Below are 26,571 nucleotides of genomic sequence, written 5' to 3' on the forward strand. Positions count from 1 at the left end.
ATCCAGAAACCTTTATTTTTATTGCTTTCCACCTACTTTGGCTATTGAAGCTAGGTTTGTATTTGTATGGTAACTTTCATGAACTTTAACTACCAACTACTAGTTACTTACTTTGCAAGTAATCAAAATAAAATATGTAAAGAATAAACTTTTATTCATCAAAAAATATATATCTGTTAGCACAACCACCTTGAAATAATAATAATAATGTACACAGCTCAAAAACATTATAGAAGAGAGGGATTTCCTCTCAGATCTGGACCAGGGCATCACTGAGTTTCTGGACAGTGTTAAGGTGCAACTCGGCAGCATTGGATACATGGAAACATAATGTTCCAGAGGTGTTCCATTAGATTGAGATCAGGCGAGCATGGGGGCTAGTCAAGAGGTATTAATTCCTTCCTTCTTCTCACCACATGAGGGGGAGCATCGTGATGCACCTCCCCAGACCATTACTGACCCACCATGAAACTGATCATGCTGAATGATGTTAAAAGCAGCATAACATTCTCCATGGCTTCTCCAGACCCTTTCACCTCTATCACATGTGAACCTGCTGTCATATTTGAAAAGCACATGGTACCAGTGGTGGACCTTCCAATTCTGGTATTCTTTGGCAAAAGCCAATCAGGCTCCATGGTGCTAGTCAGGGATCACAGGGCTCACTAGAGGATGTTGGGCCTCCAGACCACCCTCTTGACATTTCTTATTGTTTGGTCAGAGAAACAGGTGGCCTGATGGGCAAAGGAGCAGTCCTCCTGAGGGGTTAAGGATCTTCTATGGCCCAATCTAGCACTCCTAGAGTAAATCCCTGTCTCCTGAAATTTCCTCATACTCTTGAGACTAAGCTGGGAAACGCAGCAAACCTTCTGGCAATAAATGGATGTGGCATCATGGAGGAATTGGAGTATTTGTGCTTTAGGATGCACAAATGTATCACCTCATTCTGGCAGTAGAGACACTGACCCCAGTTAAATGGAAAACTAATTTAAAAAAAAAAAAATTGGTCAGAAAAGATGAGGACAGAAACAATGATTCCACCTCTAAAAGCATTCCTGTTTGTTTGTTTTTTTTTGTTTAAGGAATGTAGTTCTTTTGCATCTAGAAGTGATCTTGTTCTGCATAAACAAGGACTGCCATAGAATGTGCTAAATATAACTTCAAATGTGACTGTGTATATTCCCAAAAATGATATTAAACTAAAAAATATTAATACTTATTGTAGATTGACTGGAATATGATGTTCAGTGATTTTACTTTATATGTAGGTGTTGTTTTTGTAAACATATGTCCAAAATATGCATATTTCAGTTTCTGTTGGCTGAGGCATAATAGACGGTGTCATCGATGTGTCTGAATAAAATAATCATTCGCTTTGAGTTAGGAAGTTCAAGATGCACATTTTGTTGTGGTGGACTTGTGCCTTCAAGTAACCGGTGCTTAGAGCCTGCTCATGATGCAGTTTTCGGATGAGTTCCTCTTGTTCACTCACCTTTTTATCTCTCTGTGTGCCATACACATCACACTGCAATTAATCATTAGTTATTATTAATCTATGGCTCTTTTCCACAGTGTGTTTTTTGTCCTGTCTTCCTCCCCTCACCCCCAACTGGTCGCGGCAGATGGCTGCCCCTCCCTGATGCTGGTTCTGCCAGAGGTTTCTTCCTGTTAAAAGTGAGTTTTGTCTTCCCGCTGTTGCCAAGTGCTTGCTCCAAGGGGGTCATCTGATTGTTTGGGGTTTTCTCTGTAATGTTGAATGGTCTTTACCTTAAAATATATAGCACCTTGAGGCAATTGCTGTTGTGATTTGACACTATACAAATAACACTGAATTTAATTCAACTGAGTGATTAGAACCTCTGTGCTGTTATTTACGCCAGCATTTTCTAGCCACTTGTAAGATTTTTTTGATGGCAGCCTGGTGTACAGCTTGGTATCATCTATGTACAGGAGGTGACTGATGGTTGCTCTACTCCTGAATCTGTGTATGGTTATTGTGATGAGTTGGCAAAGGGAGTTGAAGTCTATGTAAAGCAGCAGCAGGGCAGTGCATCCTCTTGCTATATTCTGCACTTCATAGTGCCTTGTACCACGCCTTGGAGTTGGCCTTCAGTGTTGTCTTAAATAGTAGCATTGAGTTCCTGATGAAGGTAGATATTCTCAATCACTGTACTATTAGCATTATATAGTGCGAAACACTTCAGTACCGAGTCATAGGCTTTCTTGTAGCCATTCTAGGTGGTGCTCAAGTTGGCCTGCTTAGTTAGGGTCTAGCTCATCTCTTTATTAACCAGTAGCAGGCATGCAGATTCTCTGCTCTCCAGTGAAATCTGAAAATAGACTTCAAAATAAAATCTGCGAAAGAGAAAGTCATCTCTCTCCTTACATTTCAAAAAGCACTCCCATAAAGCACCTCCTTTTGTCTGTGTGGATCCATCCTATAAATAACTGTAATCATGTAACAAAAATTGATCATTGTTTTTGCTTCCATATGAGTCAGTGGAATTCAGAGCTCTGGTCATTTGCATGGGCATATCCCTATGCCAGTAAAAACCACGTATGTCGAACTGAGAAACCAGGAGCTTTTTCTGGTTATTTGTACATGCACATTCTTTGCCGAGTTTAACATTTTTTTCTATTTTTTTTTTTTTTTTAAATATACCACATTATTAAGTTTTGGGAAAAACTCTTTAGGGAGGGGCAGTCATCTCCTGTGACATTACAAAGACACACTGTGGGAAAAGAGCCAGAGTGTATAAATAGATACTGAGTAATAAAGGTGAGTGGAGAAGAAACACTCAGTGCATTATGGGAATCACCCAGCAGCCTACACCTATTGCATCATAACTAAGGGAGGACTCCAAATCTAAACAGGAAGCTGATTCCACAGATTCCACAAGGAAGGTTGGGAATTGACCTATAATTACTTAAGTCAGCTGGGTCATGTGATGGCTTTTTAAGAAACGGTTTAACTACTGCCAGCTTGAAGGCCAGCAGTAAATAGCCAATTAATAGAGAGAATTGATCATATTTTTTAAGGTTGAAACATTAATTAATGGTATGACTTTTTTAGCAGTCTTGTAGGAATGGGGTCTAAAAGACATGTTGATGGTTTCAAGGAGGTAATTACTGAAGTTAACTCAGAAAGATCAGTTGGTGAAAAAGACTTGACATAAATATAAATGGTACGGAAAAGTAGTTGTAATGTTATGTATTGGTACATCTGTAATTTTTTTTCTAATGATTAAAATTTTTTTGTAAAGAAATTCATGAAGTCATTACTAGTTAATATTGCCTCTGGTCCATTATGGCGCTATCAAAATCAGTATCAATGTATCAGTATCAATGTGAAAAGCTCTACAGATGCATAACCAAATCTTTTCCACAGCTCATGAATTATTTTAGGATTGAGTTAGGATTGAGAATGGATTCTGTACCAGTGTGAAGCGCACCAGAAACATGCATCACAAATGACAGGAGGTGCATGCTGCTCCACATAATCATGCTGTAAGCTATTCTGTGTAACATCACGGACCAAGTACCTTACTGATAGCTCATCTCTTCCACCAGCGTTGGACTTCCTCAAAGGCAGAAAAACTGCCAATAGCTTCAGGTAATTTATGTGTACACTGAAGCCTTGGGGACCAGTTGTCATTCGTGGACTTTCTTCTCAAATGAAACATCCACTATGAGTTCCAGAGTACTGTACTTAAAGGGCCATCTCCAGTGACAGATTCTGGGTAAATCCTTACCATACAGCTGAGAGGACATCTTACAGAGAGGACACCCAGGGGCTGAACTAGTACCTCCACGGTAGGCTTTGTGAGAAAGCAGAAAATTAGCCCCATGAAGCTCAACAGGCTGTTATAACGATACCATGTTTCCCTTGCAAAACAAGTGAGGTGCTGGTAAAATTTCTCCTTGTAAGCCTGAAAAGAAATTGTGTATTACAATTGATGCTGATACCCAAGCCAGATGGACTGTGTAATCGTTCTGGAGTGTTTTCCTCCACTTCTTTTCTAGTGCATATTGTGTCAAAGCAGCACACCAACCCCCACAGGCGGTAGGGCTCAGAGTTGGCACATTGGGATGAAAACTCTCAGGGTGAGTGCTTGCCCAAAACAGAAGGTATTTGAAAAACCAACATAAGAAATTTCTAGGTATTTGGTGGTTAAATACTAATTTGCAAGTAAGCATCATGTCAATCTATCATTGTGAAGTGTCAAATATATTGGGTCAGAATTCTGAATTTGTATTTCCTAATAAAAATACAAAATTGAGGGGATTTAAATCCATGTATGGAACATAGCAAACTTCTCCTTTTTTAAATGAAGAAATATCTGAAATAGAAGCCTACATATATTTTTGTATGGGTGACTGTCTGAAGTGCTCAAGGAAGGAATATCTATCAGCATTACCTGCTTAGCATCAGCCAGCCAACACAACTCCTAAATCAACCACTGCTTCTTATTATTATTATTTATAAAGAAAACATCTTTGTTAGGTAGAGAAGTAAGGTCCATAAAAATTAATTTAAAGTTCAAATAAAACAAAACAGTCCAGAGCTCAGGTGCATGACAGGCTAACTGTTCTGTGTGGGAAGTTAGGCTCAGAAATGTCAGAAATGGTATAATGATGAAGGTAATTCTAATCAACATTATGTACATAAAAAATATGTATATAGTAGCGTGGTGGTGGTGTGTGTGTATATATATGTGTATATATATATATACACATATATATTTCTATACACATGAGGTATTGTATATAGAAAATGAATTGAAAATGAAAGTTGACAAACTGTGGAAGAATTTAATACTGTTTGACTGCATTGTATGTGAGGCTAGTGTAGGACATGTATGACAACAGTGACACGTGAGACAATGGTGAGGTGTGCAATAACAGTGACAGATGGGTACATGTCAGATTGATCAACTCTGAGCCCTTTCTTGCATGCAGTGGTTACAGGCAGGCTGCCAGATGAAGTCTGGCAGGAGTCTTCATGGAATATCGTTCTCAGACGACATTGTGATCTGCACTGAGAGTGAGGAGCACCTGATAAAGAGCAAGGCAGAATACATGAGTTTGGTGTGTGAAGGTGATTTTCCTCAGTGTAGTGTTTTAGACTGTAATTTCTACTTGGTCACTTCTATACCAGTAGTGCAGGGTGCAAGGTATGCATGACAGGACAATTATCACAAATGTATTACAATATGCAATGTGCAATAATAGTACACATCTATGCATAAGAATAAACTGTTCCACTTTCAGAATAATAAGATGTTTCTCAAACATGTCTTTGCAAAAAAGAAAACTGATCACTAAACTATCATGGCCATATCCAAATCCGATGGATTCAGTCTGATCTCATAACAAGACATGAAATAGTCATGAGAATTAATCCATTTCTTATGTTAATGCATCAAGATTTTCAAGTTTTTTCATGACAATTAGCATAATTTCCTTCGGGATTAATAAAGTATTTCTGATTCTGAATTATGAATGTAAAGTATTTCAGGAGGAACTATATTTTCTTTGGTTTGCACATATTTTGTACAGACAAGGTTAAAAGAAGTGGCAACACAAACCATGAGATTTTTTTTTTTTACCTTACCCCAGGTTTTTTAATGACTAACCAAGTTGTTTTTAGTTCAGTTCAGTTCAATTCAATTTTATTTTATTTATATTGCACCAAATCACAGCAACAGTCACCTCAAGGCGCTGTATATTGTAAGGTAGACCATACAATAATACATAGAGAGAAAAACCCAACAATCATATCACCCGCTAGCAGCAAGCACTTTGGCAACAGTGGGAGGGAAAAACTCCCTTTTAACGGCAGAACCAGGCTCAGGGAGGGGCAGCCATCTGGCGCAACGAGTTGGGATTAGTTTTAATAGCTACAACTAACAACTAACATATTTTTAACTAACTTTTTAAAATAACACAAATAATATCTGAAAATCTATGACATACAAGATTCGAACATGGGTCTCTAGTGGGAATGGTTGAATCTCTATAACTCCATAGCTATGTCATCAAGACCAACTACCTTTTTTTTTTGCTGCACCTCCTTCCCAGCCAGTCCTGCCTACCTAGTCCTTTTGTCTTTCCTTACTGTCCAGCCTCATGTACTACTCACTATAAGCCTTTTCCTTTGCCTTTCCCTCATATGTCTTTGTTACAGTTAGGCAATGCAAATGTGAAATACGCATAGTGAAGACACCAACACTATTATCACTATTTATCACAATTGCAACATTTCAAAGACTTGTTTTTGCTATTTTGCTTGTAATTTAATTACTTCATCTCTTTTTTGTTTTTATATATGTTAGCCCTGTGAACTGGCGACCTGTCCAGGGTCTACCCTTCCTCTCGCCCTATGGTAGCTGGGAAAGGCTCCAGCCCCCCCACGACCCTGAAGGATAAGCACAATAGAATGGATGGATTGAATGGATTGATTTTTTTTAGTTGTTGTATTCCTTTTTATTGAAAGCCTTCTGTTTTGGGCTTGAACAACTCATTCAGTGTCTGAAGTGGAAATGCGAATGACAGTCACATCATCTGCAAATGCAACATTTGCAATAATCACAGCAATGGCTAATCTTAACAAATTTTCCAGTTTTCTACTTATCCTCAAACTTCCAGGTTTTAAGTCCCCAAAACAGAACAATGAGCAATATGAAAAAGTAGATTCACTTAAGTCTAACTTAGAGTTAATTCCCACAAGACTTAAAATAAAATAATTAAACAACCGAAAACTGCAGGAGTAATACCCTCCATCCACTACACATGAGACTAGTGCCACCACAGCAACTCTTCAGGAGTGTGATAATTGTTAGAGCTTCAAGGGGCATGTGAAGCAATCCAACAGTACAGCATGGATTGGAGGGTAACAAACCACCATTTGGACAGATCATGCCCAGCTCTTCTGCACAAATAACTTTTACACACACACACTTCAACTTAATTTGCTTTTAAAGCACTTTAAACAGCTTGCTTCATTCATCCATTAACACAAGTATTTTTTTCTATGCTGTTTCTGTGTGCCTTCTGTCTAACACTGACACACATTCATAGTTCAGTAGATGCCCAAGGATATTCGGTATGCAGACTGGGATCAAACCACCAATCTTTCGGTTAGTAGGTGACCTGCTCTACAATCTGAGCACCAGGCATCCCAAAAGCCTATTTATCTCTTCATTTGGTGTCAGACATATTGCAACTGCCGCATTTCTATTGAAAATAAAGCTAATTACATAACCAGTGGATAATCTGGTTCCAGTGAAGGTAAAGGACAAAGGTGTTGCAAAAGGATTTGCCTTTACTATGTCATCTCCGTTAAAACCTAACTGTGTCACAGGATGTACCAGCACCTGGTACATATTTTAGCAGTGAGCAGGGGAAACAATGAGAGAAAAGTGAAGGTGGTCATCAACAACAATGATAAAAACAATGGCAGATACAACAAAACTTTAGTGCACCCTTTAACACTTAGACTAATGCCTCAGGCAGAGGTACTGATGGAATGTGATGGCGAGGTGAGAGGAAAGAGAAAGGCTATTGACTGGTATCAGCAGGAAAGTGGTCCTGAGGGAGACACCATTCTCAGTGGGGCAGCTCGAGTGTCTAGCTGTCAAATGGACCATAGAACCTTTCAAGTACTCTCTGCTGAGTATAGAATTCAGCTTTGACCACCGGACTCTGTGATAGTTTGACTCCGTTAGAAACCATTAAACTTTTGAATTGCCTGCTATCAACACAGACATCAGGTATTCATACTTTTTTCAGGCAAGTAACTTCCTGTCCTACAACCCTGGTCTCTAAAGAATCACCAAAGCAATCCACCACAGCAGACACATACACAAACTGTGTATTCTGAAATACGTCAGCTATTATGGATGTGAAAAGGACAGTTTAGATGCTGCTGTGTGATTTTTACACATTAAATTACTTATATTGGAGATAAAGTATCTAAATTTTGGGAGCGGGACCACGCCTTCAAACACGCTCCTTCCAGTTATCATCTATTTATGTTCACCCAGTTCTATAAGCTGTTTGTTCTCATTTACATGCTACAACCTCCCTCCCCTTTTCAATTCTTTAACTACTTCTCTTCTATTTAGTACATGGGGATCTGCCAGGCCTGGGAGCCACTGCCAGTCCCCTTCGAAGCCTTCCCTAAACCGCAGCTCAATTCATGTCCAAGCCATTCACCTTTATCTACTAAAACGCTGTTAAACCTCAAATGAGGACGTGGGCCCAGTGAGTGAATTATGATTAATGGACTTTACATTAGCAGTTTTACAAAGCTTTAATTCCTTTCTTGTCAAGTGGAACATTGTCTGAAAGATTTTTCAATAATGACAATAGTGACTATTTATTTGATGAATCTAAGAACAATCCAAATGATGTATACTGCTCAAAAATTAAACAAGATGCTGAAAACACATCACATCTCAATGGAATAAAAACAGTCATATCAATTCCATCATCCTCCAAAAACTGCCTGTGTACTTTTGTCACATAAGCCTATGATTGTACACCAGGAGGGACCTAGGACCCACTCCACCAAAGTAGGATCTGGCAGTGGGTCCAAGGAATTCATCCTGAACCGTAACAGCAGTCAGGGAGTGATTGTGTAGCCTATAGAGGTCTCTGCATCCCTCCATGGATATGCTTACTTAGACCATCACTTACTTAGACCAACAATGACCCACCACCAAACCAGTCACGCTGAATGATGTCACATCATTTATAAAATTCTCCATGGCTTCTCCAGACCCTTTTACGTCTATCACATAAAAATCTGCTGTCAAAATCTCTGAAAAGCACTGGGCACCATTCAGGTAAAAGATGCTAATGAGACTTCACAGTGTCAAACAGTGAGCACAGAGCTCACTAGAGGATGCTGGGCCCTCAGGCCACCCTCATGAACTCTGTTTCTGTTTGTTTGGTCAAAGACACACATACCAGTGGCCTGCTGGAGGTCATTTTGAGAAGGCCAAAGAGAATGACAATCTTATTTACATAGCACCTTTCATTACATGAAAATCAGTGTGCTTAACACAGAAAATGAAGACATAAAGCAAAACAAAACATGTAGGCCTTTGTGAATAGAAAGGTTTTGAGTCTATTTTGGAATCTATGCATAGATGCAATTCATCACAAGTCAGCAGACAGCTTGTTTGAAAGAACAGTACCACATCCTGTTCCTCCTTGCACAAAAGATCCGAGACCAGCTCTCATAGTTTATTGCCTGTCTCCTGGAATCTTCTCCATGTTCTTGAGGGTCTACTGGAAGGCATAGCAAACCTTCTGGCAATGGTACACATTGATGTGCCATCCTGGGAAACTTGGACTACGTGTGCAACTTCTGTAGACATTACCTCATGCTACCAGCAAGAGAGACTGACCCGAGCCAAATCCAGAATTTGTAAAACAAAACAAAAAAAAAGAAAAGAAAAGATGATGGGAAAAGAAAGCACCAAAGCTGCTGAAACTGACAACACTATCTGCTACTTGACTACTGACCAGATCCATATTCCAGAAGTTTAGATGAATTGATGTTCTACTCTCTTTTAAAAGTGTTCCTTACGTTTTTTATGAACAGTGTATTAAAAGCTGTGGCAGGTTACGCTTCTTACTGAATACTCTGTACTACTGTCGACCGGCATGGAATTACCAAAAATAGAGAGGGCATAGCCTAATATTACAGGGCGATTGTGGCTCAAAGAGTTGGGAGTTCGCCTTGTAATCGGAAGGTTGCCGGTTCGAGCCCCAGCTTGGACAGTCTTGGTTGTTGTGTCCTTTGGCAAGACACTTCACCTGTTGCCTACTGGTGGTGGTCAGAGGGCCTGAGGGCGCTAGTGTCCGGCAGCCTCACCTCTGTCAGTGCGCCCCAGGGCAGCTGTGGCTACAATGTAGCTTGCCATCACCAGTGTGTGAATGGGTGGATGACTGGTTGTGTAAAGTGCTTTGGGGTCCTTAGGGACTAGTAAAAAGCGCTATACAAATACAGGCTATTTAATATATGAAACAGGAAAAGACCGCTGTGTAATCCATTTATTTCAACAAAGTAACTGTATTCTGAATACCACCCTTTTAAACGGTAACTGTAACTGAATACAGTTACTCATATTTTGTATTTTAAATACGTAACAGCGGTACATGTATTCCTTTACTCCCCAACACTGGGTACCATACAATCTTAACTAACTGGTCTACTGTAATCTTTTTACTAAAACTGCACAGAGTGGTGTCTAGACAGCAGAGCTCCTTAAGCTAATAGCTAATATTACAACAGTGCTCCACTGAGTGCTTTCAGATACTCAGCTGCCATCTCGTACTTTAATGACTCTTATTAGTCATCCAGTCATGCTACACTGACACTGATGCTGTGCTGGAAATGTGGCCAGTGCCACAGACCAGTGATGTGGGAGTTGGTGTTAACGGTGATTGTTTTTATATTTATATAACCTGATTAATACATAATGATTATGATTCTTTTATTTTCATTCAGCTGTGTAATTTAGACTGACATTTAAATTCTAACACTTGAACTGGAGCCGTGTCTTGCCATTATCTTGCACTTTCAGTATAGTATTGTTTTTTGGCTCTGTAATAATGAAATATAACTTACCTTTAATCTCAGTGTATTGTGATGGTGTCAAAGGCTAATTGTTTCTCAAATGTGTATGAATTATGTGCTGTGGAGACATGTGGCTGCTTACAGTGCTGTAAGAATAAACATGCACATACACATAGAGACACTCATTCACACAGTTCTGAAAAGTCTTAAACACGAAATAAGAATCGTTCTATAAAACCGAACACAAATAAACAAAAACACAACAAAAAAGAAGTAACAGGCATCTATGGGTTTTTTTTAGATGCTTTAAGCAAAATTTAGACTTATAACAATAATAATAATTTTCTCTCTAGCTCTCGGCGAAGGCGGTCGCACTTTTTTTCCTCCTCCTCTCCTCTCCCTTAGCTTCCCTGCTTAACCTCTTGTGTCCCTGTCTAGTCTCGTGTTTTTTACTTGTTGTATTACTTTTCCCTGGAACACTCTCTCACAGTCTGTTCTCTAAAACCTAAAAGAGAATTATGGATTTGATCAACTGGTCTCTGAATGCAATTGACACCCCTTCTCAACGAGAAGTCTGGGCTCGGGTGAGCCTGAGTGCTGAAGATATCTACCTATTTGGAACAGGTTTCTAATAACAGGGTTCTTGCTGATCAGAGCTCGCTTGGCCTTGGCTTATCGAAGAATTAAGGAAGCGGAACCGGCTGTTCAAACCCCCACAAGGCTGCCCGCTGGGATTGAAACAATGGGACGAGGCGTGAGTTTCTCAAAAATGGCTCATCGGGTGCAGCACGGATAAGATCTTGGAGAACCGCACGGCTGCCGTGAATACTCAGAACAAGACCTCTGAGTGCAAACTGGATTACATCTGGAGGGGTTCGCCCAAAATAACACCTCTGAGCGCAAATTGGATCACATCTTGGGACGCGCACTGTGGTCGTGAGTTCTCAGAACCTGCCCTTTGAGCACAAGAATGACAACATCATGGGTGTAAGTTTGATAACATCATAGAAAGCTCACGGCTCTCCAACGGGAGATTGAGAGACCAGTGTTGGACTGTTAGAACAGCTTTGAAATTCATATGAGTTGTTCGCAATAAAGTTAAAACCACCATCACTCATGCGGATACCCCTTCGGCACCAGCTGCGGTCTCAAGGCTGGAGCTGTACAACAACACCCTGATAACGACTGTGTTTAGACTGTTCTTCCCATTCTATGCAAGGCCACCTGGGTTGGCTGGAAGACTGTTTACTTAGCCTGGCAGGGCGAAGGACACTGTCTCAGCTGAACCCTGCACATACACACACACACACGCACACAGACATATATACACATGCTGATATACACTCATCCCCCTTCCCCCCTCCAAACGCCTTCGACGCTTATTCCCTTCCGATGCTGACGGTGGATCATGGAGACCAGCGCATAGGCTGCAGGCCCGGATGTACTGTCGACATTGGCTGTCTCTCACCCTTTGCCCACCCCTGTTGCTTGTCATGTGTTTCTTTGGTGTATTAAGAGTTTTTTTCATGTGCTATGTGCAGAGGTGTTTTTTTTCTGTTCTCAAACTGATCTCCCTGTTGGAGCTCAGTCTGGGGGGAGTTATTTTTTTCTCCTTATCTTTCCTCATGTTGTGCTTTTCCATGTATACCTCTCTGACCTGTCTTCCCCATGTGATGTTTTTGTGTAATGTATGTATGGTCGGAGGGTAAGGTCGGCAGCCTTAACATGAAATTTCCCCTTGTGGGACTAATAAAGGTATATCAAATAAAGTATAGTGTGGTGATACTATTTTGCTGATTTGACTGCAAATATTATTAATATTTGGAAATTTGGATACAACTTGCCAGACTGATTTAAATTTAACCAGTTTAGTATGAGCAAAAATGCTGAATCCCCAAAAGAGTTCAGTAAGATTTAAAAAAAAAAACAAACTTTTGTCCACCTTATTATTAACTTAGTTTTAGCGATCAGATAGAATACCTAAGCTTTTTCCCGCATAGAGAAATATGTGATGCAAAAGGGGATAAGGACTGGTATTTATGCAGAGCTTTTTTTAGTCTCCTTAAATTCCCAAAGAACTCTTACACTACAGTGCACAAACATTTTATTCTATGCAAACAGTGCTTGAATTTCCTTAGCAAGAAAATCATCAGCATTTAAGCAATTTTAACCAGTTATGTTAATTAGAGTCGTATTTCCTTGAATTTATAGAGTTTACATGAAAATGGAAAACATAGATTACATAATAAATTACACAAATCAAGAATTGAGTTTACATTTGTAGTTACCCACCAATGGGTGGCACTTGTTTTCCATCTTTCCATCACTGAGATCTCAGATAGTTCTAACTAGTAACTCAACAGCATTTTGTCACTAATCTACATAGTTACAGTTGATGAAAATGTTAATTACCTGAGTTTGCAGTTCCCTGGTTTCATGCAAGAAGCTAATTATCCCTAGCCCACAACCTTTTTACTGAATCCCCTGCCAGCTGCAGCAGTGTCTGCAGCTGAGGATTAAAAAGACATAATGGCATTATGCTAATGTTGTGATATTGCTAGATTGACATTTCTACTGATTAGGATTAGTGCTCCTATCCATTTTCCCACCCACACAGCAGTGGCTTAAAGTCTCTCTCTCTGCCATGAAAACATGCTTTTAACATTGTTGGTGTCAGGGGTAATTTATGGTGTTCCTCAAGTGGGCTTGTTTCAGTGCAATTAGTGTATTTTCTTTGTGTATTGAGTGCATGCCCTGAGCTGTCTGCCGTCTGGAGATGTTTGAGAGAAAAAGAGAGTTTTCCTGTTTCTGGGTTCTCTTTTCTTTAATTAAGATTTTTAACAAGGATAATCATAAGTTTGTTCAATCTGTTAAGTTGCAAATGACCATTTAAAAATTTACCATTATCCTATATTATCTTTTCAAAACATGTTACAAACATTAGTTTCTGCAACTAGATTACCATATTACTATGTCATATTTACATTATTAACTGATTATCTGAGTTGGTAATCTTGACTGTGCTGCATTGGGTCAGTCATCTTGTTTACATATTTACAGAAAAACATATGGATACCTATAACCTGTACAAACATAGCTGGATTGCCCAGGTTTGTCTGGCCTCCGTGTTTTGCTCACTTTACTTCTTCAGAAAAAACATTTAACATTCTTGAAAAAACAACCAGGAGCTTAAACGACTTGCCCTCGGCTGCTGCCACTGCCAAAGCTGTTTAACTTTTTTGGTCAGGTCCACAGCGGCAGACTGTTTTTTTCTTCTGAAATGAGTACAGCATCATATGTCATAGAGCTAATCGAATTGAATTGAAACATTAACACATGCACTGTTTTTTTTTTCTTAGTAAGTAAGTAAGTAAGTAAAATTTATTTATATAGCACTTTTTAAGACAAAAAGCTGTTACAAAGTGCTTCACATGGGAATGAAGGCATGTCAAACAAACAATATAGTGTTGTGGAAGTTTTCCATTAAAATAAAGCCTGCAGATGAGCGGTGAGCGGTAGCTAACATTCTTTAATCAAAGCACACAAAGAACAGACAACCAAGCTTGGTGGAGAGCCTGCATGACCACGGGGCAGGGTCAGCAGAGTCTCCCTGAGCCTAGTGTGGCTCTCAGTTAAATACCTTCTCCAGGAACAAAAGGCAGTACACAGTTGTTTCACACCTTAAGGTTTACACCCCCTTTCTACCTCCCAGAGTCCTTGAAGAGACAAAAGACTCTCCCTCCTGTGGAGTTGTCTGCTTCCCCCAACTTCCTAAATAGACCCCCACCATTTGTCTTACTGTATGGGTGTCAGACATGTTAAAATCAGTGGCACCAAGGCATTACACAATAAAATAATGTGATTAGTACATAAGTGAAAGAAATTCCATTACAATCCCACCCTTTGATTCTTAAATCAAGAATCACATTAATACAAGAATTTCTTTCCTGACATTCTGTATATCACATCAACATTATTTTACACTTAAAGGAGTTTCACACTGTGTATCCTCACTTCACTGTTCTCCCACCACCCTTTGTTCATCTTTAATCCTCCCCACAATCTAAGCTCTCACATGCAAATGGCAACAACAATGATACAGAGGAAAGGTCTTCTCCAGAGTGTCAAAGTACTTTGCATGGCAAAGTGAAAAAGCATTGGATGGTCATTCCCAGTCCCCGGTCATGGCTCCTGGTGTCTGTGCCATTTACAGAGTCATAATTCCAACGCTGGTCTCCCTCTGTGCTGTCACCTTTGGAGCTTGGCACGCTCTCTTCATCCCTCGATGTCTGTTCCAACGCAGCTGTAGATTTAAGGCAGAGCATGTCGTACACCTTAGTTGTCTTCCTCAACGTCAACGTAGAAATCTCTTTTATTTATTTTAAGATTTTGCTGTTCAAAATCTTCTCGTGACAATCCTTTGGAAGCCCAGTGGTGCAGCCCACTGTGGTTTGTCAGTTGTCCTGCAGATGGTCCCTGCTTCTCACTGGTCCTCTTGAAGCGTTCTCTCCCGGTCGTGGTCTGTATCTGCGTCAATCCTTCCATATCCCTCATGTCACGGTCTCTGCAATTTCAAAATGAAAGCTTCCACGGAAAACCCTCTTTTGCCCTATGTCAGCTTAGCACAATTAGACATGCACAATGAAGTTGTACGTTGTCTCTTAAAAATTCACAGGGCTTCTCCCCTGGAGTAGTTTCACTCCAGGCCCTGTTTTAGAAAAGGTAAAACATTAGCCAGCGATGTGTCCTGCTGTAAATCATGTGATTAGATCATATGATTAACCCTCTGCTGTGGAAAATGTGATGTAGATGTTAGCGCAGCGCATCTGTATGCAAACTTTCTCACAGTGACCTCTGCACTGTAAACAATACAAGGTCATGAATAACACACCGCTGGTAAATTCAAAGACACAGAAAGTGGCAATTAAAAGGTTAAGTCAGCACGGCCCAAAAGCCCATGCAACCTGTTGCTGTCACTTTCTGCTCCTGTAAAAAGAAACATACATACATCCACCCTTTTGTCAGGTCAAGGTGGAGGTGCAATTTTGCATACTGGTGTCAAGTCAGTCAAGCTTTTGTCAGTCCAGTCAGTCCCCATTTTTATTTGCTGACAGTAGAACCTCGTGACGCAATAAGTTTCTACTGCCAGCAATGACGTCATTTCAAAAAGAAATTATTTTTTTTTTAGACAGGATTACCTCGCTGAATCCTTTTCGACAGGGACTTGTTTTCTGATTGTCCCAAATAAGTGGCTTTCTCCCGAGCCCATTTTAATTTTTTGGAGAAGCTCACTTGCGATTGTTCAACATGTTGTGTAGCGCTTTCGATCCCGATATTGCAGGCCTGCTTCAAAAAGAGAAAATTGCTAAACAAAAAATATCTCAGTGCACTGTTAAAAATAAAAAAAATATGAAGGCCTCTTTTTAGAAGTTGTCTAAGCATATTCTTAGAATGATAGATCAAAACAAAACTAATTGGCAGTTTCAAAGTGGTACCAAAGAAAATGCAAAACTTCCCCAAAACTTTCATCCACCAGTCACACACCTCACACAACAATATTCTATTAGATAATGAGTTTTGTTTTCCCCCATGTAACCAGATGTGTGTCATGATAAGACCTCCCCCACACATCAGAAACAAGAAACTCAATAATCTATTTGTCTCCACTCATCTGACCCCCCTGCATCATTCTGTTCACCCCTGCAATAATTCAATCATCCTTCCCCAAAATAATACTAGTTCACTAGTCTATGTATCACTTCTTAACCCACTAAGTGAACCGGACAAGATGATGGTAACAGCAATGCATGCTTAAAATGCTATTTGGTCTTCATGAGCTTCATTGCATGTGTGTTTGTGTTAGTAGGATTAATGCATTTTTCTGTTTGTGTAATTTTTGTGTACCTCTCCTCTTTGCGGTGCTCCAGACACTTTTCAATTCTCCACGCAAGGCAGTCGTTTTTTCTTCCCAGTTTCCTAAACCCAAATTTCAGTTCCCACACTAAAACAGCCATGTTCTCCCCTGCTCCTTCCACTGTGGTCTCATCTCATCTCTCCCCCCTTGCAGTAGTCCAGTGAGAGTCAGTTGTCCTGTGTTTTCCACTGTCTCATCTTGCCATTTTGCTCCAAAAGTGGCAAATGTCCAACTCAGACAGTCTTTTCAAAGGTCCATTCACACACAGTGAAGTTGCAGCTCGTTGGAAATGCACATCCATCCATCCAGTCATGATGATGCCATTTTTCTTCTTGCTGTCGCTGTCTTGCACAGCTGCTGCTGCTGGACCTTTTCTTCACTGCTCAGGACACTGCTGTGAGCTCCTGATATCCATCTCGTTGTTCTGGAACTGCATTTCTTGTCTTCAGGGAGAGATTCTTGGAGCTTGTGTTCTCAGGGTGACAAACACATGGAAGTTAAGCTGTAAAACAATTCAGCCAAAACTTGGCTTGAGTGTTTCTAATGATGTTAACCTATAATTTCTTCCGACTGCTGCACGTGAAAAATTGATCAGGGTCTGCTCTTCACCTGCAAGTGACACACTGAGACATTTTGATCATTCTTATCACTGCTTAAAGAAACACGTCTCCCCTCTCTGGTTCTGAAGTCCCCTTTCTTAAAAACCCCAGAGAGATTGTAGTTGTTCTACATTGAAAAATCACAAACCCTCTTCCTATTTTTACTTATTTTCATCAACAAGTCTGCGAAATTCTTGTGTGTCCACCCTAGGGGAGCTGGTGGCCTGCAGTACCACCCTCTCCCGCTAGTTGGAAACAACTTTTACACACATTTCTACACTCCTCTCTTTTTTTTTTCCCTTGTTTTGTTCCCCATTTTCAACATTTTGAACCCCATTTTTCTGTTTTTTTTTTTTTTACACACACAACAACTTTTCCCACACAACCATTCTCTTTCATCTCACAACATACTTTTACCCACAGTTCTTAACGTACAGTCACACATTGAGTTTTGTCCCTGGCCGCCTGGTGGAAGGCCTGCCGCTTTACTGGATCCAGTTTCCCTTTACATTCAGAGCGTCCTCTGCAATGGCCTTCTTCCCTTACCGGCAGAAAAGTGCTAAAATACCGTCATTTCACGCACTGTAGTACGCAGAAATGATTCCCAACAGTGTACCCGAACCGCCGTTCCTGTGGCGTACTTGGACCGAACACAGGCCTGGGCCGGCTTCTCCCCAACTGCGTGTTCGAGCCACTGTCCTTGTGATGAGCCGTTCTCAACACAAGCCTGGGGCCTCAAACCACCAGGATTTTCCCCGACAGTGTACCCGAGTCGCTGTCCCTGTGACGTACTTGGACCGAACACAGGTCTGGGCCGGCTTCTCCCCAACAGCGCGCTCGAGCCAATGTCCTTGTGATGGACCGTACCCAACACAAGCCTGGGGTCTCAAACCGCCAGGATTTTCCCCCCGGAGACTCGAACTCCGGAGTCGGTCAGCGTTCCCCCCCTCGGCCAGACAAAAAAAACCTCCCCATGACTGTATACAAGTTAGCTACAACTCACCCATCTGCAGGAGTCCCCTCAAAGTTGATGGTCTCGGTGGTGACTGAAACACACGGCTCCGTGACTCCTCCATTTCCTTTGCTTCAACAGCTGGTAGGACAAAGGTACCTTTTCCCTCAGGGGTGATCAGCCCATCCACGGAACCGTTGTTCAGCGACCACACGGACCACCCTGCTCGCAGCGCCATTCTGTTGTGGAAGTTTTTCCACTTAAATAAAGCCTGCAGATGAGCGGTAGCTAACATTCTTTAATCAAAGCACACAAAGAACAGACAACCAAGCTTGGTGGAGAGCCTGCATGACCACGGGGCAGGGTCAGCAGAGTCTCCCTGAGAGTAGTGTGGCTCTCAGTTAAATACCTTCTCCAGGAACAAAAGGCAGTACACAGTTGTTTCACACCTTAAGGTTTACACCCCCTTTCTACCTCCCAGAGTCCTTGAAGACACAAAAGACTCTCCCTCCTGTGGAGTTGTCTGCTTCCCCCAACTTCCTAAATAGACCCCCACCATTTGTCTTACTGTATGGGTGTCAGACATGTTAAAATCAGTGGCACCAAGGCATTACACAATAAAATAATGTGATTAATACATAAGTGAAAGAAATTCCATTACAATAGCATAATAATAACAATAATATTCTTTTGCTTTGTTTCTTTCTCTACAGGCACCCATAAATTTGTGACAGAGGGGGAGCACCTGATGCTCACAGCCATCACCAAAGAACAGTCGGGATCTTATGAATGCATTGCATCTAATGACATCTCAAGCCCGGATGTCAGGACAGTGCAAGTCACCGTCAACTGTAAGGGTCAGGCTATCACACTCTCAGGCTATATAGGACATCAAAGGGTGGGAGGGTGCAGAGTGAAACTAACACTGAGTGAGGACAGTTGAGGGCACAATTTCGATTTGAAGAAACAGTCATATGAAAACATATGACTGGTATTTTTTTGTTTTCCAGATCCTCCCTTCATTTCTAAAGCGAGGAGTACAGGTACTTCAGTTGGACAAAAAGGAATTCTGCAATGTGAAGCCTCTGCTGTCCCAAGGGCAGATTTTGAGTGGTACAAAGAAGACCGCAGGCATGTTTCTCCCCTGAGCTCTATGATTTCTACATGCTCTGAATTGTTTGACCTCAGTATTACAGGCCCACAAACACACGTGTTCTGCTGTACGCTGTGGTCTTAGTTCATTCGACATGATCTTTGTTGAAAATAATGATGTTCACTCATATCACTGTTTAAAATCATGTTTTTGAGATAAGATAACTTATGCCCTGCATTCTTCTATCAGTGGACTACATCACAATTTAATCACATTATTGGAAAAACAGTTAGTTAGATAATTTGCACAAAGTCATGGTTACCAAAGGAAAATTATTTGTTTCTCTGTAGTGTCAGTAGGGTGCTGGGCTCAAATGTTTAGATAATAATCTAATATAAAGTAGCTTTTTCCAACTAATGACTTGAAACTGGAAATACATTTATGAGACGAGTAAATAATCTTGTACAAACAATGGCTATGGTAGACTGTTAAATGGTCCCTGATAGTGACAGCAGCATTTCCTGTCCCTATAAGATTAAATGAGTAGTGATAAAGAGGAGTGATAAAATAAATGTAAAAAAACAGCGAAACAGAAGCAAAGAAACGGGAAATGCAATGTAGGAAATGGAAGGTGGGCTTTTAAACAAATACATCCTGTCACGGCTGCAGCGGCATATGTGTGGAGTTATAAGAGATGGACCCAAGTGCAGGCACTGGCATTACTGTGAGTGAGCTTTATTTTCAAACGGTGAACAGAAGCAGACATAGCAAGGAAAGAACATAAGAAAAACCTAAACCAGGAAAACTAACTAAATAAACCTGGAACCATAAAGCATAGCTAGAACACAGGGGATGACACGCAGAACAACAACGAGCAAAGGAGAACACACACTATGGCTGTATCCCAATTCAGGGTCTGCAGCCTTGGAGGACGCAGCCTTCGCGGTCTACAAGGGCCGTGGCCTTGAAGACCGAGAAGGCCAGAAGTGTGAGGCTTGTGAAATCGAACGGTCTATCCTCTGTTGCGCTGCCCAGGTTGCCATGATACTAACCGCTGGAAACGTTTCATACAGCATTGTTTCACAGAAATGAAGAAAAAATCTTTTGTTCATTTGTTTGTTTGTTTTTATATGACGTTTGTTTGATTTGATAAGGATCTGGGGCTGAGACGACAGGACTGTAAAAACATGATTGTTGGGCTTCTTTTCTGTACTGAACAGTCATTTTAAGATTAGCTAGTAAATAACAATTAGCTAATGTTGTTCATGAGACTAAAGTCATCTCACTTTGATCATGTAAATATAATATGGCCAATATTAAATTTATTTTTATAATAATCATTATTGAACTCTGTGTCAAATACTGAGCTTCATTCAAGATTCAAGTTTCAGTTATTTATATTTCCTATCACCTTAAAACACTGGAATGATAAAATTATTTTAACATTACTTAATAAGACTGATTCAGGACAGACAGTTATTTTAAACTTTTCTAGCAGTCCTTCACAAACAGGGAACAGTTTGTCTATTCTCTCCATCTGTCAGCTGCTGCTGGCTCTTCCTCCTCCTCTTCCTCACACACTGCTGAGTTTGTCCTGGTGGATCATCAGGGGTGCAAAGCCTCACAAATGATGTGTAGCAGTGGGTCCCTCAGTCTGTCCTCACTCTGGACACTTGCAGTTGTCACACATGAAAATAAATTGTGTGATAAGCTGTATGATTCAAATATAAGTGTAACTTTTAAATACATATTCATTCTTTTATTACACAACCAGAGAGAAAGAAAAAGAGAGAGCGTGCAGGACAGACAGACAGGTGACAGTCTCAGGTGTATACACTGCTACAAGACAGCAACAGAGAAGGAGTTTTGTGTTTGTGTTATTACGAGTGCTAAACAAGAAGAGTTCCCAGATGGTCCAGTGGCCACATGTGTGACTCCTGTGATTAAAGCATCTTTCTTTCAAGTGAACCGTCAGCTCGTTCAAACAAATGTTGCAGTCCGTTTGGCTCCACACCACGGAACAGAGGCAGCAATATAACATAGCTAACATTAACAGTGCAGTGGATCCTGCTTGTGGCGTGATACTTGGGACTGAAAACCGAGCAGCATTCACTGACTCTCAGCTTGTTGGATTTGTGTATTACTGACTTTAATTATCCATAAAATCATCACATTCTCTGTAAGATTAAGGTCAACTATTGAATGGTGTATATTTTAAAGTAAAGGCTTTAAAACCAAGTTGACGCTAAAAGTTATAACATCACTAATGTCACATAACTTTGCCAACATGTGGTCAACAGTAATGTTTTAATGTTCTTCATTATTAAACATTTGCACATAAATAAGTGACGCAATATTCAGTACTTATTTTTAAATGTTTACTCTTCAGCCGCCCCGCTTCAGCTGTCCCCCGTTTTTTTCGGCAAAATTATCCACACCCACCGCCGCGCTATGAATTCTGGGATATGTTGGGCCATAAAGGATACACTGATCCATCCTTCAAATCCGGGGAAATAAAGGACGCATTTGTCGGCCGCATCTTGAGCAGCCTTCGAATTGGGACAGCCTTCTTTGTGTCGCTGTGACGTAATTGGCCTTAAAATGCGGCCTTCAAGGCTGCAGACCCTGAATTGGGATACAGCCTATATATGCACAGAGGGAAACAAGGAAACGGCAGACAGGCAGGGAACACAGCTGACACTAATCAGATGAGACGAGACTGGGAGGAAGCAAAACAGAATACACTGACATAGGACACGGGCTTTCAAAGTAAAACAGGAAACACACAACAGGCACAAAGACCTGAAACGTGGGGCACGAAGGCACAGAGTAGACATAACACGGAACACAGGGGAGGCACATAAACAAAACCTAATGGCTAGTAATCATGATATACTAAGGAACTAGGGTGCTAGAAATACTGAAAACCAAACCCAAGAGACTAGCAGTGAAACATTATGATGAAATCAAAGATCAAACAATAGTACAAACTCAAAGCACTGGGTCGCAGACACAAGACCGTGGCACATCCACAGTTACTGCAGTATCTGCAGGTATTCAGGAGAGCATGAAAACAGGAACATTCAGAGCGTTTTGCTTTGCATCTAAAAAATGTTTCCCTATCTTTTAATCAAGCATATTTTAGAGTGCATTTGCAAGAGTTACAAATAAACACATTCTCTCAGAGATTTCAACTGTTTTTCTGTTTCTTATAGGCTCCTCAATGGACTAAACGGGGTAAAGATAGAGAATCAAGGGAAACAGTCAATGCTTATCTTTTTCAATGTCTCAGAAGAAGACTATGGGAACTACACTTGTGTTGCTATGAACACCATGGGAATCACTAATGCCAGTATAATACTCTATGGTAAGAAAAATATGTTCCTGTTACGTTGTTCACTTCAGTGAATTAAAGAAAAAAGAAAAAAGTTTTGTTTTTGTCAGCGACCACTTCTTCCGTATTAGCAGCTACACATAAAAAATCCATTCTGAAAGTAACCCACTGTATGTTATTCATTGAATTACCTTTTATTTCCACCGATTGCCAGTTTCCATGGTAATTCCAGCACCAAACCGCATGAACATTTAAATTCTAACTAATGATAGTCAATACTAGAGCACTGATCTGAATAACCCTGATGATGAATCACATTTTGCATTATTCTCTTGCAGGTCCTGGTGCAATGCATGATGTGAACGGGGCTATTGCAATATCACATTGCTCTGTATGCCTCCTGCTTACTGTAACCTCAGTCTACCTTCTCAAGTTCTAATGTGAAATGCTACAACCTTGGAGCTTCTCTCAGAATTGAAAACCAAGAACAGACTTTTAGTCCAGTAAGGAGAATGGAAACCCAAGATTGCCAGTGGTCCACCCTATTTTTTTTCTTTTTCCCTGTTGTTTTTCTTTCCTTTTTCTGGCTTTGCATCAGAGTCTGTTCTCTGTTGGCTTGTCAAGAGTGAGAAGCATCAGCCTGCAGAAGCAAAGATTTTAAATAATGCACTAATTTGATGATGGTAGAACTTCTGAGTTTGTGTCTCCCCCAACCTTTTTATATGTGAACATGGAAAAAGAAAAAAAAATACATGTAACTGTTGATAGTTGACTGTTTATTGCCCAATTCTGAAGTGTACATTCAGATTATTATTATTATCGTGTCATGTCCTGTTCAATATCTGTACAATAACATTAAGCTTTTTTAGGTAAATGATAAAAAGGGAAAAATGCAATGTGATTGTTGAATTTTACTGTATTTTTACAGTTGTATGCAAAACAGAATAACTGATCCTTCATTATAAACAGTTCAGAACAATAAATTATACACCATGATTTCTCAGGCAAAGTCCTACACATAGTGCATCCAAATTTATATTTTCATTGTAGTGTGTGTAAAAATTGTACAAATGTGTACAGACAATACCTGCACTGTTGTTTTTCAAAATGCATATGCTTATCCAATGGCATTTTTGAACTACCCAATAAGAGTGCCATAGCAGCTTCATGACATATTCATACTGATACACTGAAAGCTGATTTTCATACTCACTTGCGTGAAGTATGATTTAGGAGGGAGAAATTGGTTGTTGTGCTGCTTTGTTCTCTGCAGACAGAAACAGAAAAACCCAGAGTTCAGTGTGCTGATGGCATCATTAGTGTCCAACCTGATTCACAAAGTGCTGTGGCTAATTTGGAAAGCTGCACTTGTTACATTATATTATGGTTTTATGATCATTATTATTTAATTTTCTAAAGTTATGGTTAAAAGCTTCAGATTATATAAAATAATTTAATAGTAAGATATTTAAAAAATGCAGGTAGCCATTGTACCATTTTAGTCCCCCTTATTTTGTTTAGTCTCAAGAATCAACTAAAAATGTCACTGAGACCTTTTGTTTCCTCACTACACCAACAAGAGGTTCACTCTGGCTTTCGATTCAAAATAATACTCTACAAAAAATATGTATTTAAGAGCCATTTTAAATAATTGAACCGCCTTTTAAATGCTTCTGCAATGTTTGTCACTTTTAGCTATGCATAATATAATCACGTTCAGAAAAACAAGATAGTGAGTGTGAGAAAACATTGGCAGTGTTAGCACTAGCAGCATTCATTGTAGTGCTGCTACTGCTAGCAAATATCGTATTACATGTCTTTACTGACAGGGTATTAACTTTTTATATCAGACCTGGCTGGCTCTTGCATGGCTCTTGGGCTGCTTATTCAGTCCATTGGTTCTCTCTGACCTGCCCACATGAGGCCAATGGGAAATTATCATTCAAACGTAAAGAAGGATACATCATGCTTTTGTGAATTTTGTGGAAAATCACAAAGCTGGACTCTACTGCACTATCCAGCTTGGTAAAAATTGTTTTTGCTTTTGCAGCTTTGCTAGAAAGGTTTCCGATGTCCATCCCTGCTCTGCGTCGGTACAGCTTTGCTGTAAATCCACTCTACATAGAATGTAGCGTTTTAACAAAACATGGACAGAAAGTATTTATTTGAATTCAGGAACACAACAACCTGACTGATGCAACACAGGAATGGACACTGCTGTGAAAGCAACAAGTTTTTAACAGGCTGGGATGGAGGGATGGAGCAGTCAAGGCCAGGTTTGTCATCTTCCACAAAATCACAAAATACAGAACATCATTCTCTGATGGGGAGTTTATTATAATGTTTAGTGATATGCCCTGAGAAAAATGAAGCATTTGAGAATGTCCCCCTCTCCAAGTGAATCCCAAAAGATAGATTAACCTCATTATAAGAAAATCAGGATCGTCATTTGAAAAACAAAGCAGATATTGGCCAAGACTCTGGCCAACAACTGTGATGTCCACAACACAACCAAGTTCCTCTTTTTTTATACACAGAATAACAAAACTGTTTCAGATTGCAGAGCAGCTGGCAGCAATGCTGATGCTGAAAACTGATGGCCGTCCAAATCTGACAGGAAGAAATGACTTTTGACAATGGACTGACACGAACCCAGAACTGAAACTGGTGTTTTTGCACTGTATCATTCACCAAGAGGTGTTGTGCGAGTCAATGCTAAAAAATTAACCATGTTGTTGATGTAACTAAAATAGTTAACTTCATCAGGGTGAAAAGCAATGAATCACAGACTTCAAATCAGTATCAATGCTGTTTTTTTATTCTGCTCACAAAAACGAGAACTTTCCACACATACGAAGATATTCTCAGATAATGCTGGTTTTCTTTTGCATGTGAACAAACATTATTTGTGATAAAGTTTAACAAAACTAGAAACAGATAATCTGTCTGCTATCCTTTGCATTTCCTTCTCATTTTAAAGCTGACACAAGTGCACCCGTTCAAGCCAATAATAAACTAAATATGTCTCATAGAACAAGAAAAAAGACCTAAATAACTGCAAAAAAACCTACAAATTAGCAATAGAACTTTGTTAAAAAATGCACATTTTGTTCCAAATTGCTTTCAATAATGTTGAATAGTTTTACATTTGAGTTCAGTTCATTGGTGCAGCCCACCACAGCAGTCATAAATTCTCATGTGGCCGGTTGGGAAAATGAATTGTCCTCCCCTGTTCTATATCAAAGCTACATACATACAGTGTTATTTAGATAATTACATTACACTGTTTCGCATATTTGTTGTGAAATATTGGAAAGCTGGATAAAATTCTTCATTTTAAAAACTGAAAGAACTTTTTTGTGCTTATCAGCCCACTGATCATGCAACCACAAAAAGTCAGCTTGAATGAATGGTCTGTGTAGCTGCTATGAAGCTTTCTTCAGGTGTTGTGAATGTGTGCTTTTAACCTGGTTTGCCCTGAGATTAATGGCAGATGCTGATCTCAAAACTGCAGGAGTAATGATTTGATCTGTGGTTGGTGTATAAAAAGAGTTTCTGTCAATTTCTGACAGAAAGTATACTTAGAGCACAAGTGACTGCTAATGTGACTTTTTTTTAATGATCCAGTTCACTCCTGTGATAACCTATGAGTAACAAATGTGTTGATGACAAAGGGAAGAGATTGTGTATGTGGGAATGCTCTTTTTTTGTCACATGTTCTGTGCTTGTGATGATGGTGAAACAGTCAGATCTCACATGATGTGATTTTCCCTTTTTAGGGGTTTGCAAAAAAAACCAAAACAAAACAACGACCAAAAAAAAAAAAAAAAAAAAAAAAAACCACAGACAAGTGAGATACAGATGCCTGCAAAATTACAGTTTAGGGGTTGCTGTCACAATTTCTAACCTAGTTAGAACATGACCATGATAAATATTGATGTCAGTAAGCTTGAACCAGTTTGTTTAAAATCATTATTAAAAGATAACTAAAACAGGAGTCTACTTAAGATGTGTTTTTGCATGACACAATGAAAACAGTACAGATTTGTTTTGTTTGTGCACCACATTATCAATATACTAACAGAAAC

General features: G+C 39.9%; 1 protein-coding gene across 1 annotated transcript in view; it reads left to right on the forward strand.

Moving 5' to 3' along the window:
* The window catches only part of opcml (opioid binding protein/cell adhesion molecule-like), a 225,731-nt gene extending 199,408 nt beyond the window's left edge, over positions 1–26,323 (forward strand). Inside the window, exons 4-7 of the mRNA XM_003449811.4 lie at positions 18,770–18,907; positions 19,067–19,187; positions 22,365–22,516; positions 22,822–26,323. Of these exons, the coding sequence (XP_003449859.1) occupies positions 18,770–18,907; positions 19,067–19,187; positions 22,365–22,516; positions 22,822–22,922 (512 nt within the window). The 3' untranslated portion in view covers positions 22,923–26,323. The remainder of the gene's footprint in view (positions 1–18,769; positions 18,908–19,066; positions 19,188–22,364; positions 22,517–22,821) is intronic.
* The last annotated feature ends 248 nt before the right edge of the window (positions 26,324–26,571 follow it).

Source organism: Oreochromis niloticus, linkage group LG10, assembly GCF_001858045.2.
Source record: "Oreochromis niloticus isolate F11D_XX linkage group LG10, O_niloticus_UMD_NMBU, whole genome shotgun sequence".
NCBI classification, from domain to species: domain Eukaryota; kingdom Metazoa; phylum Chordata; class Actinopteri; order Cichliformes; family Cichlidae; genus Oreochromis; species Oreochromis niloticus.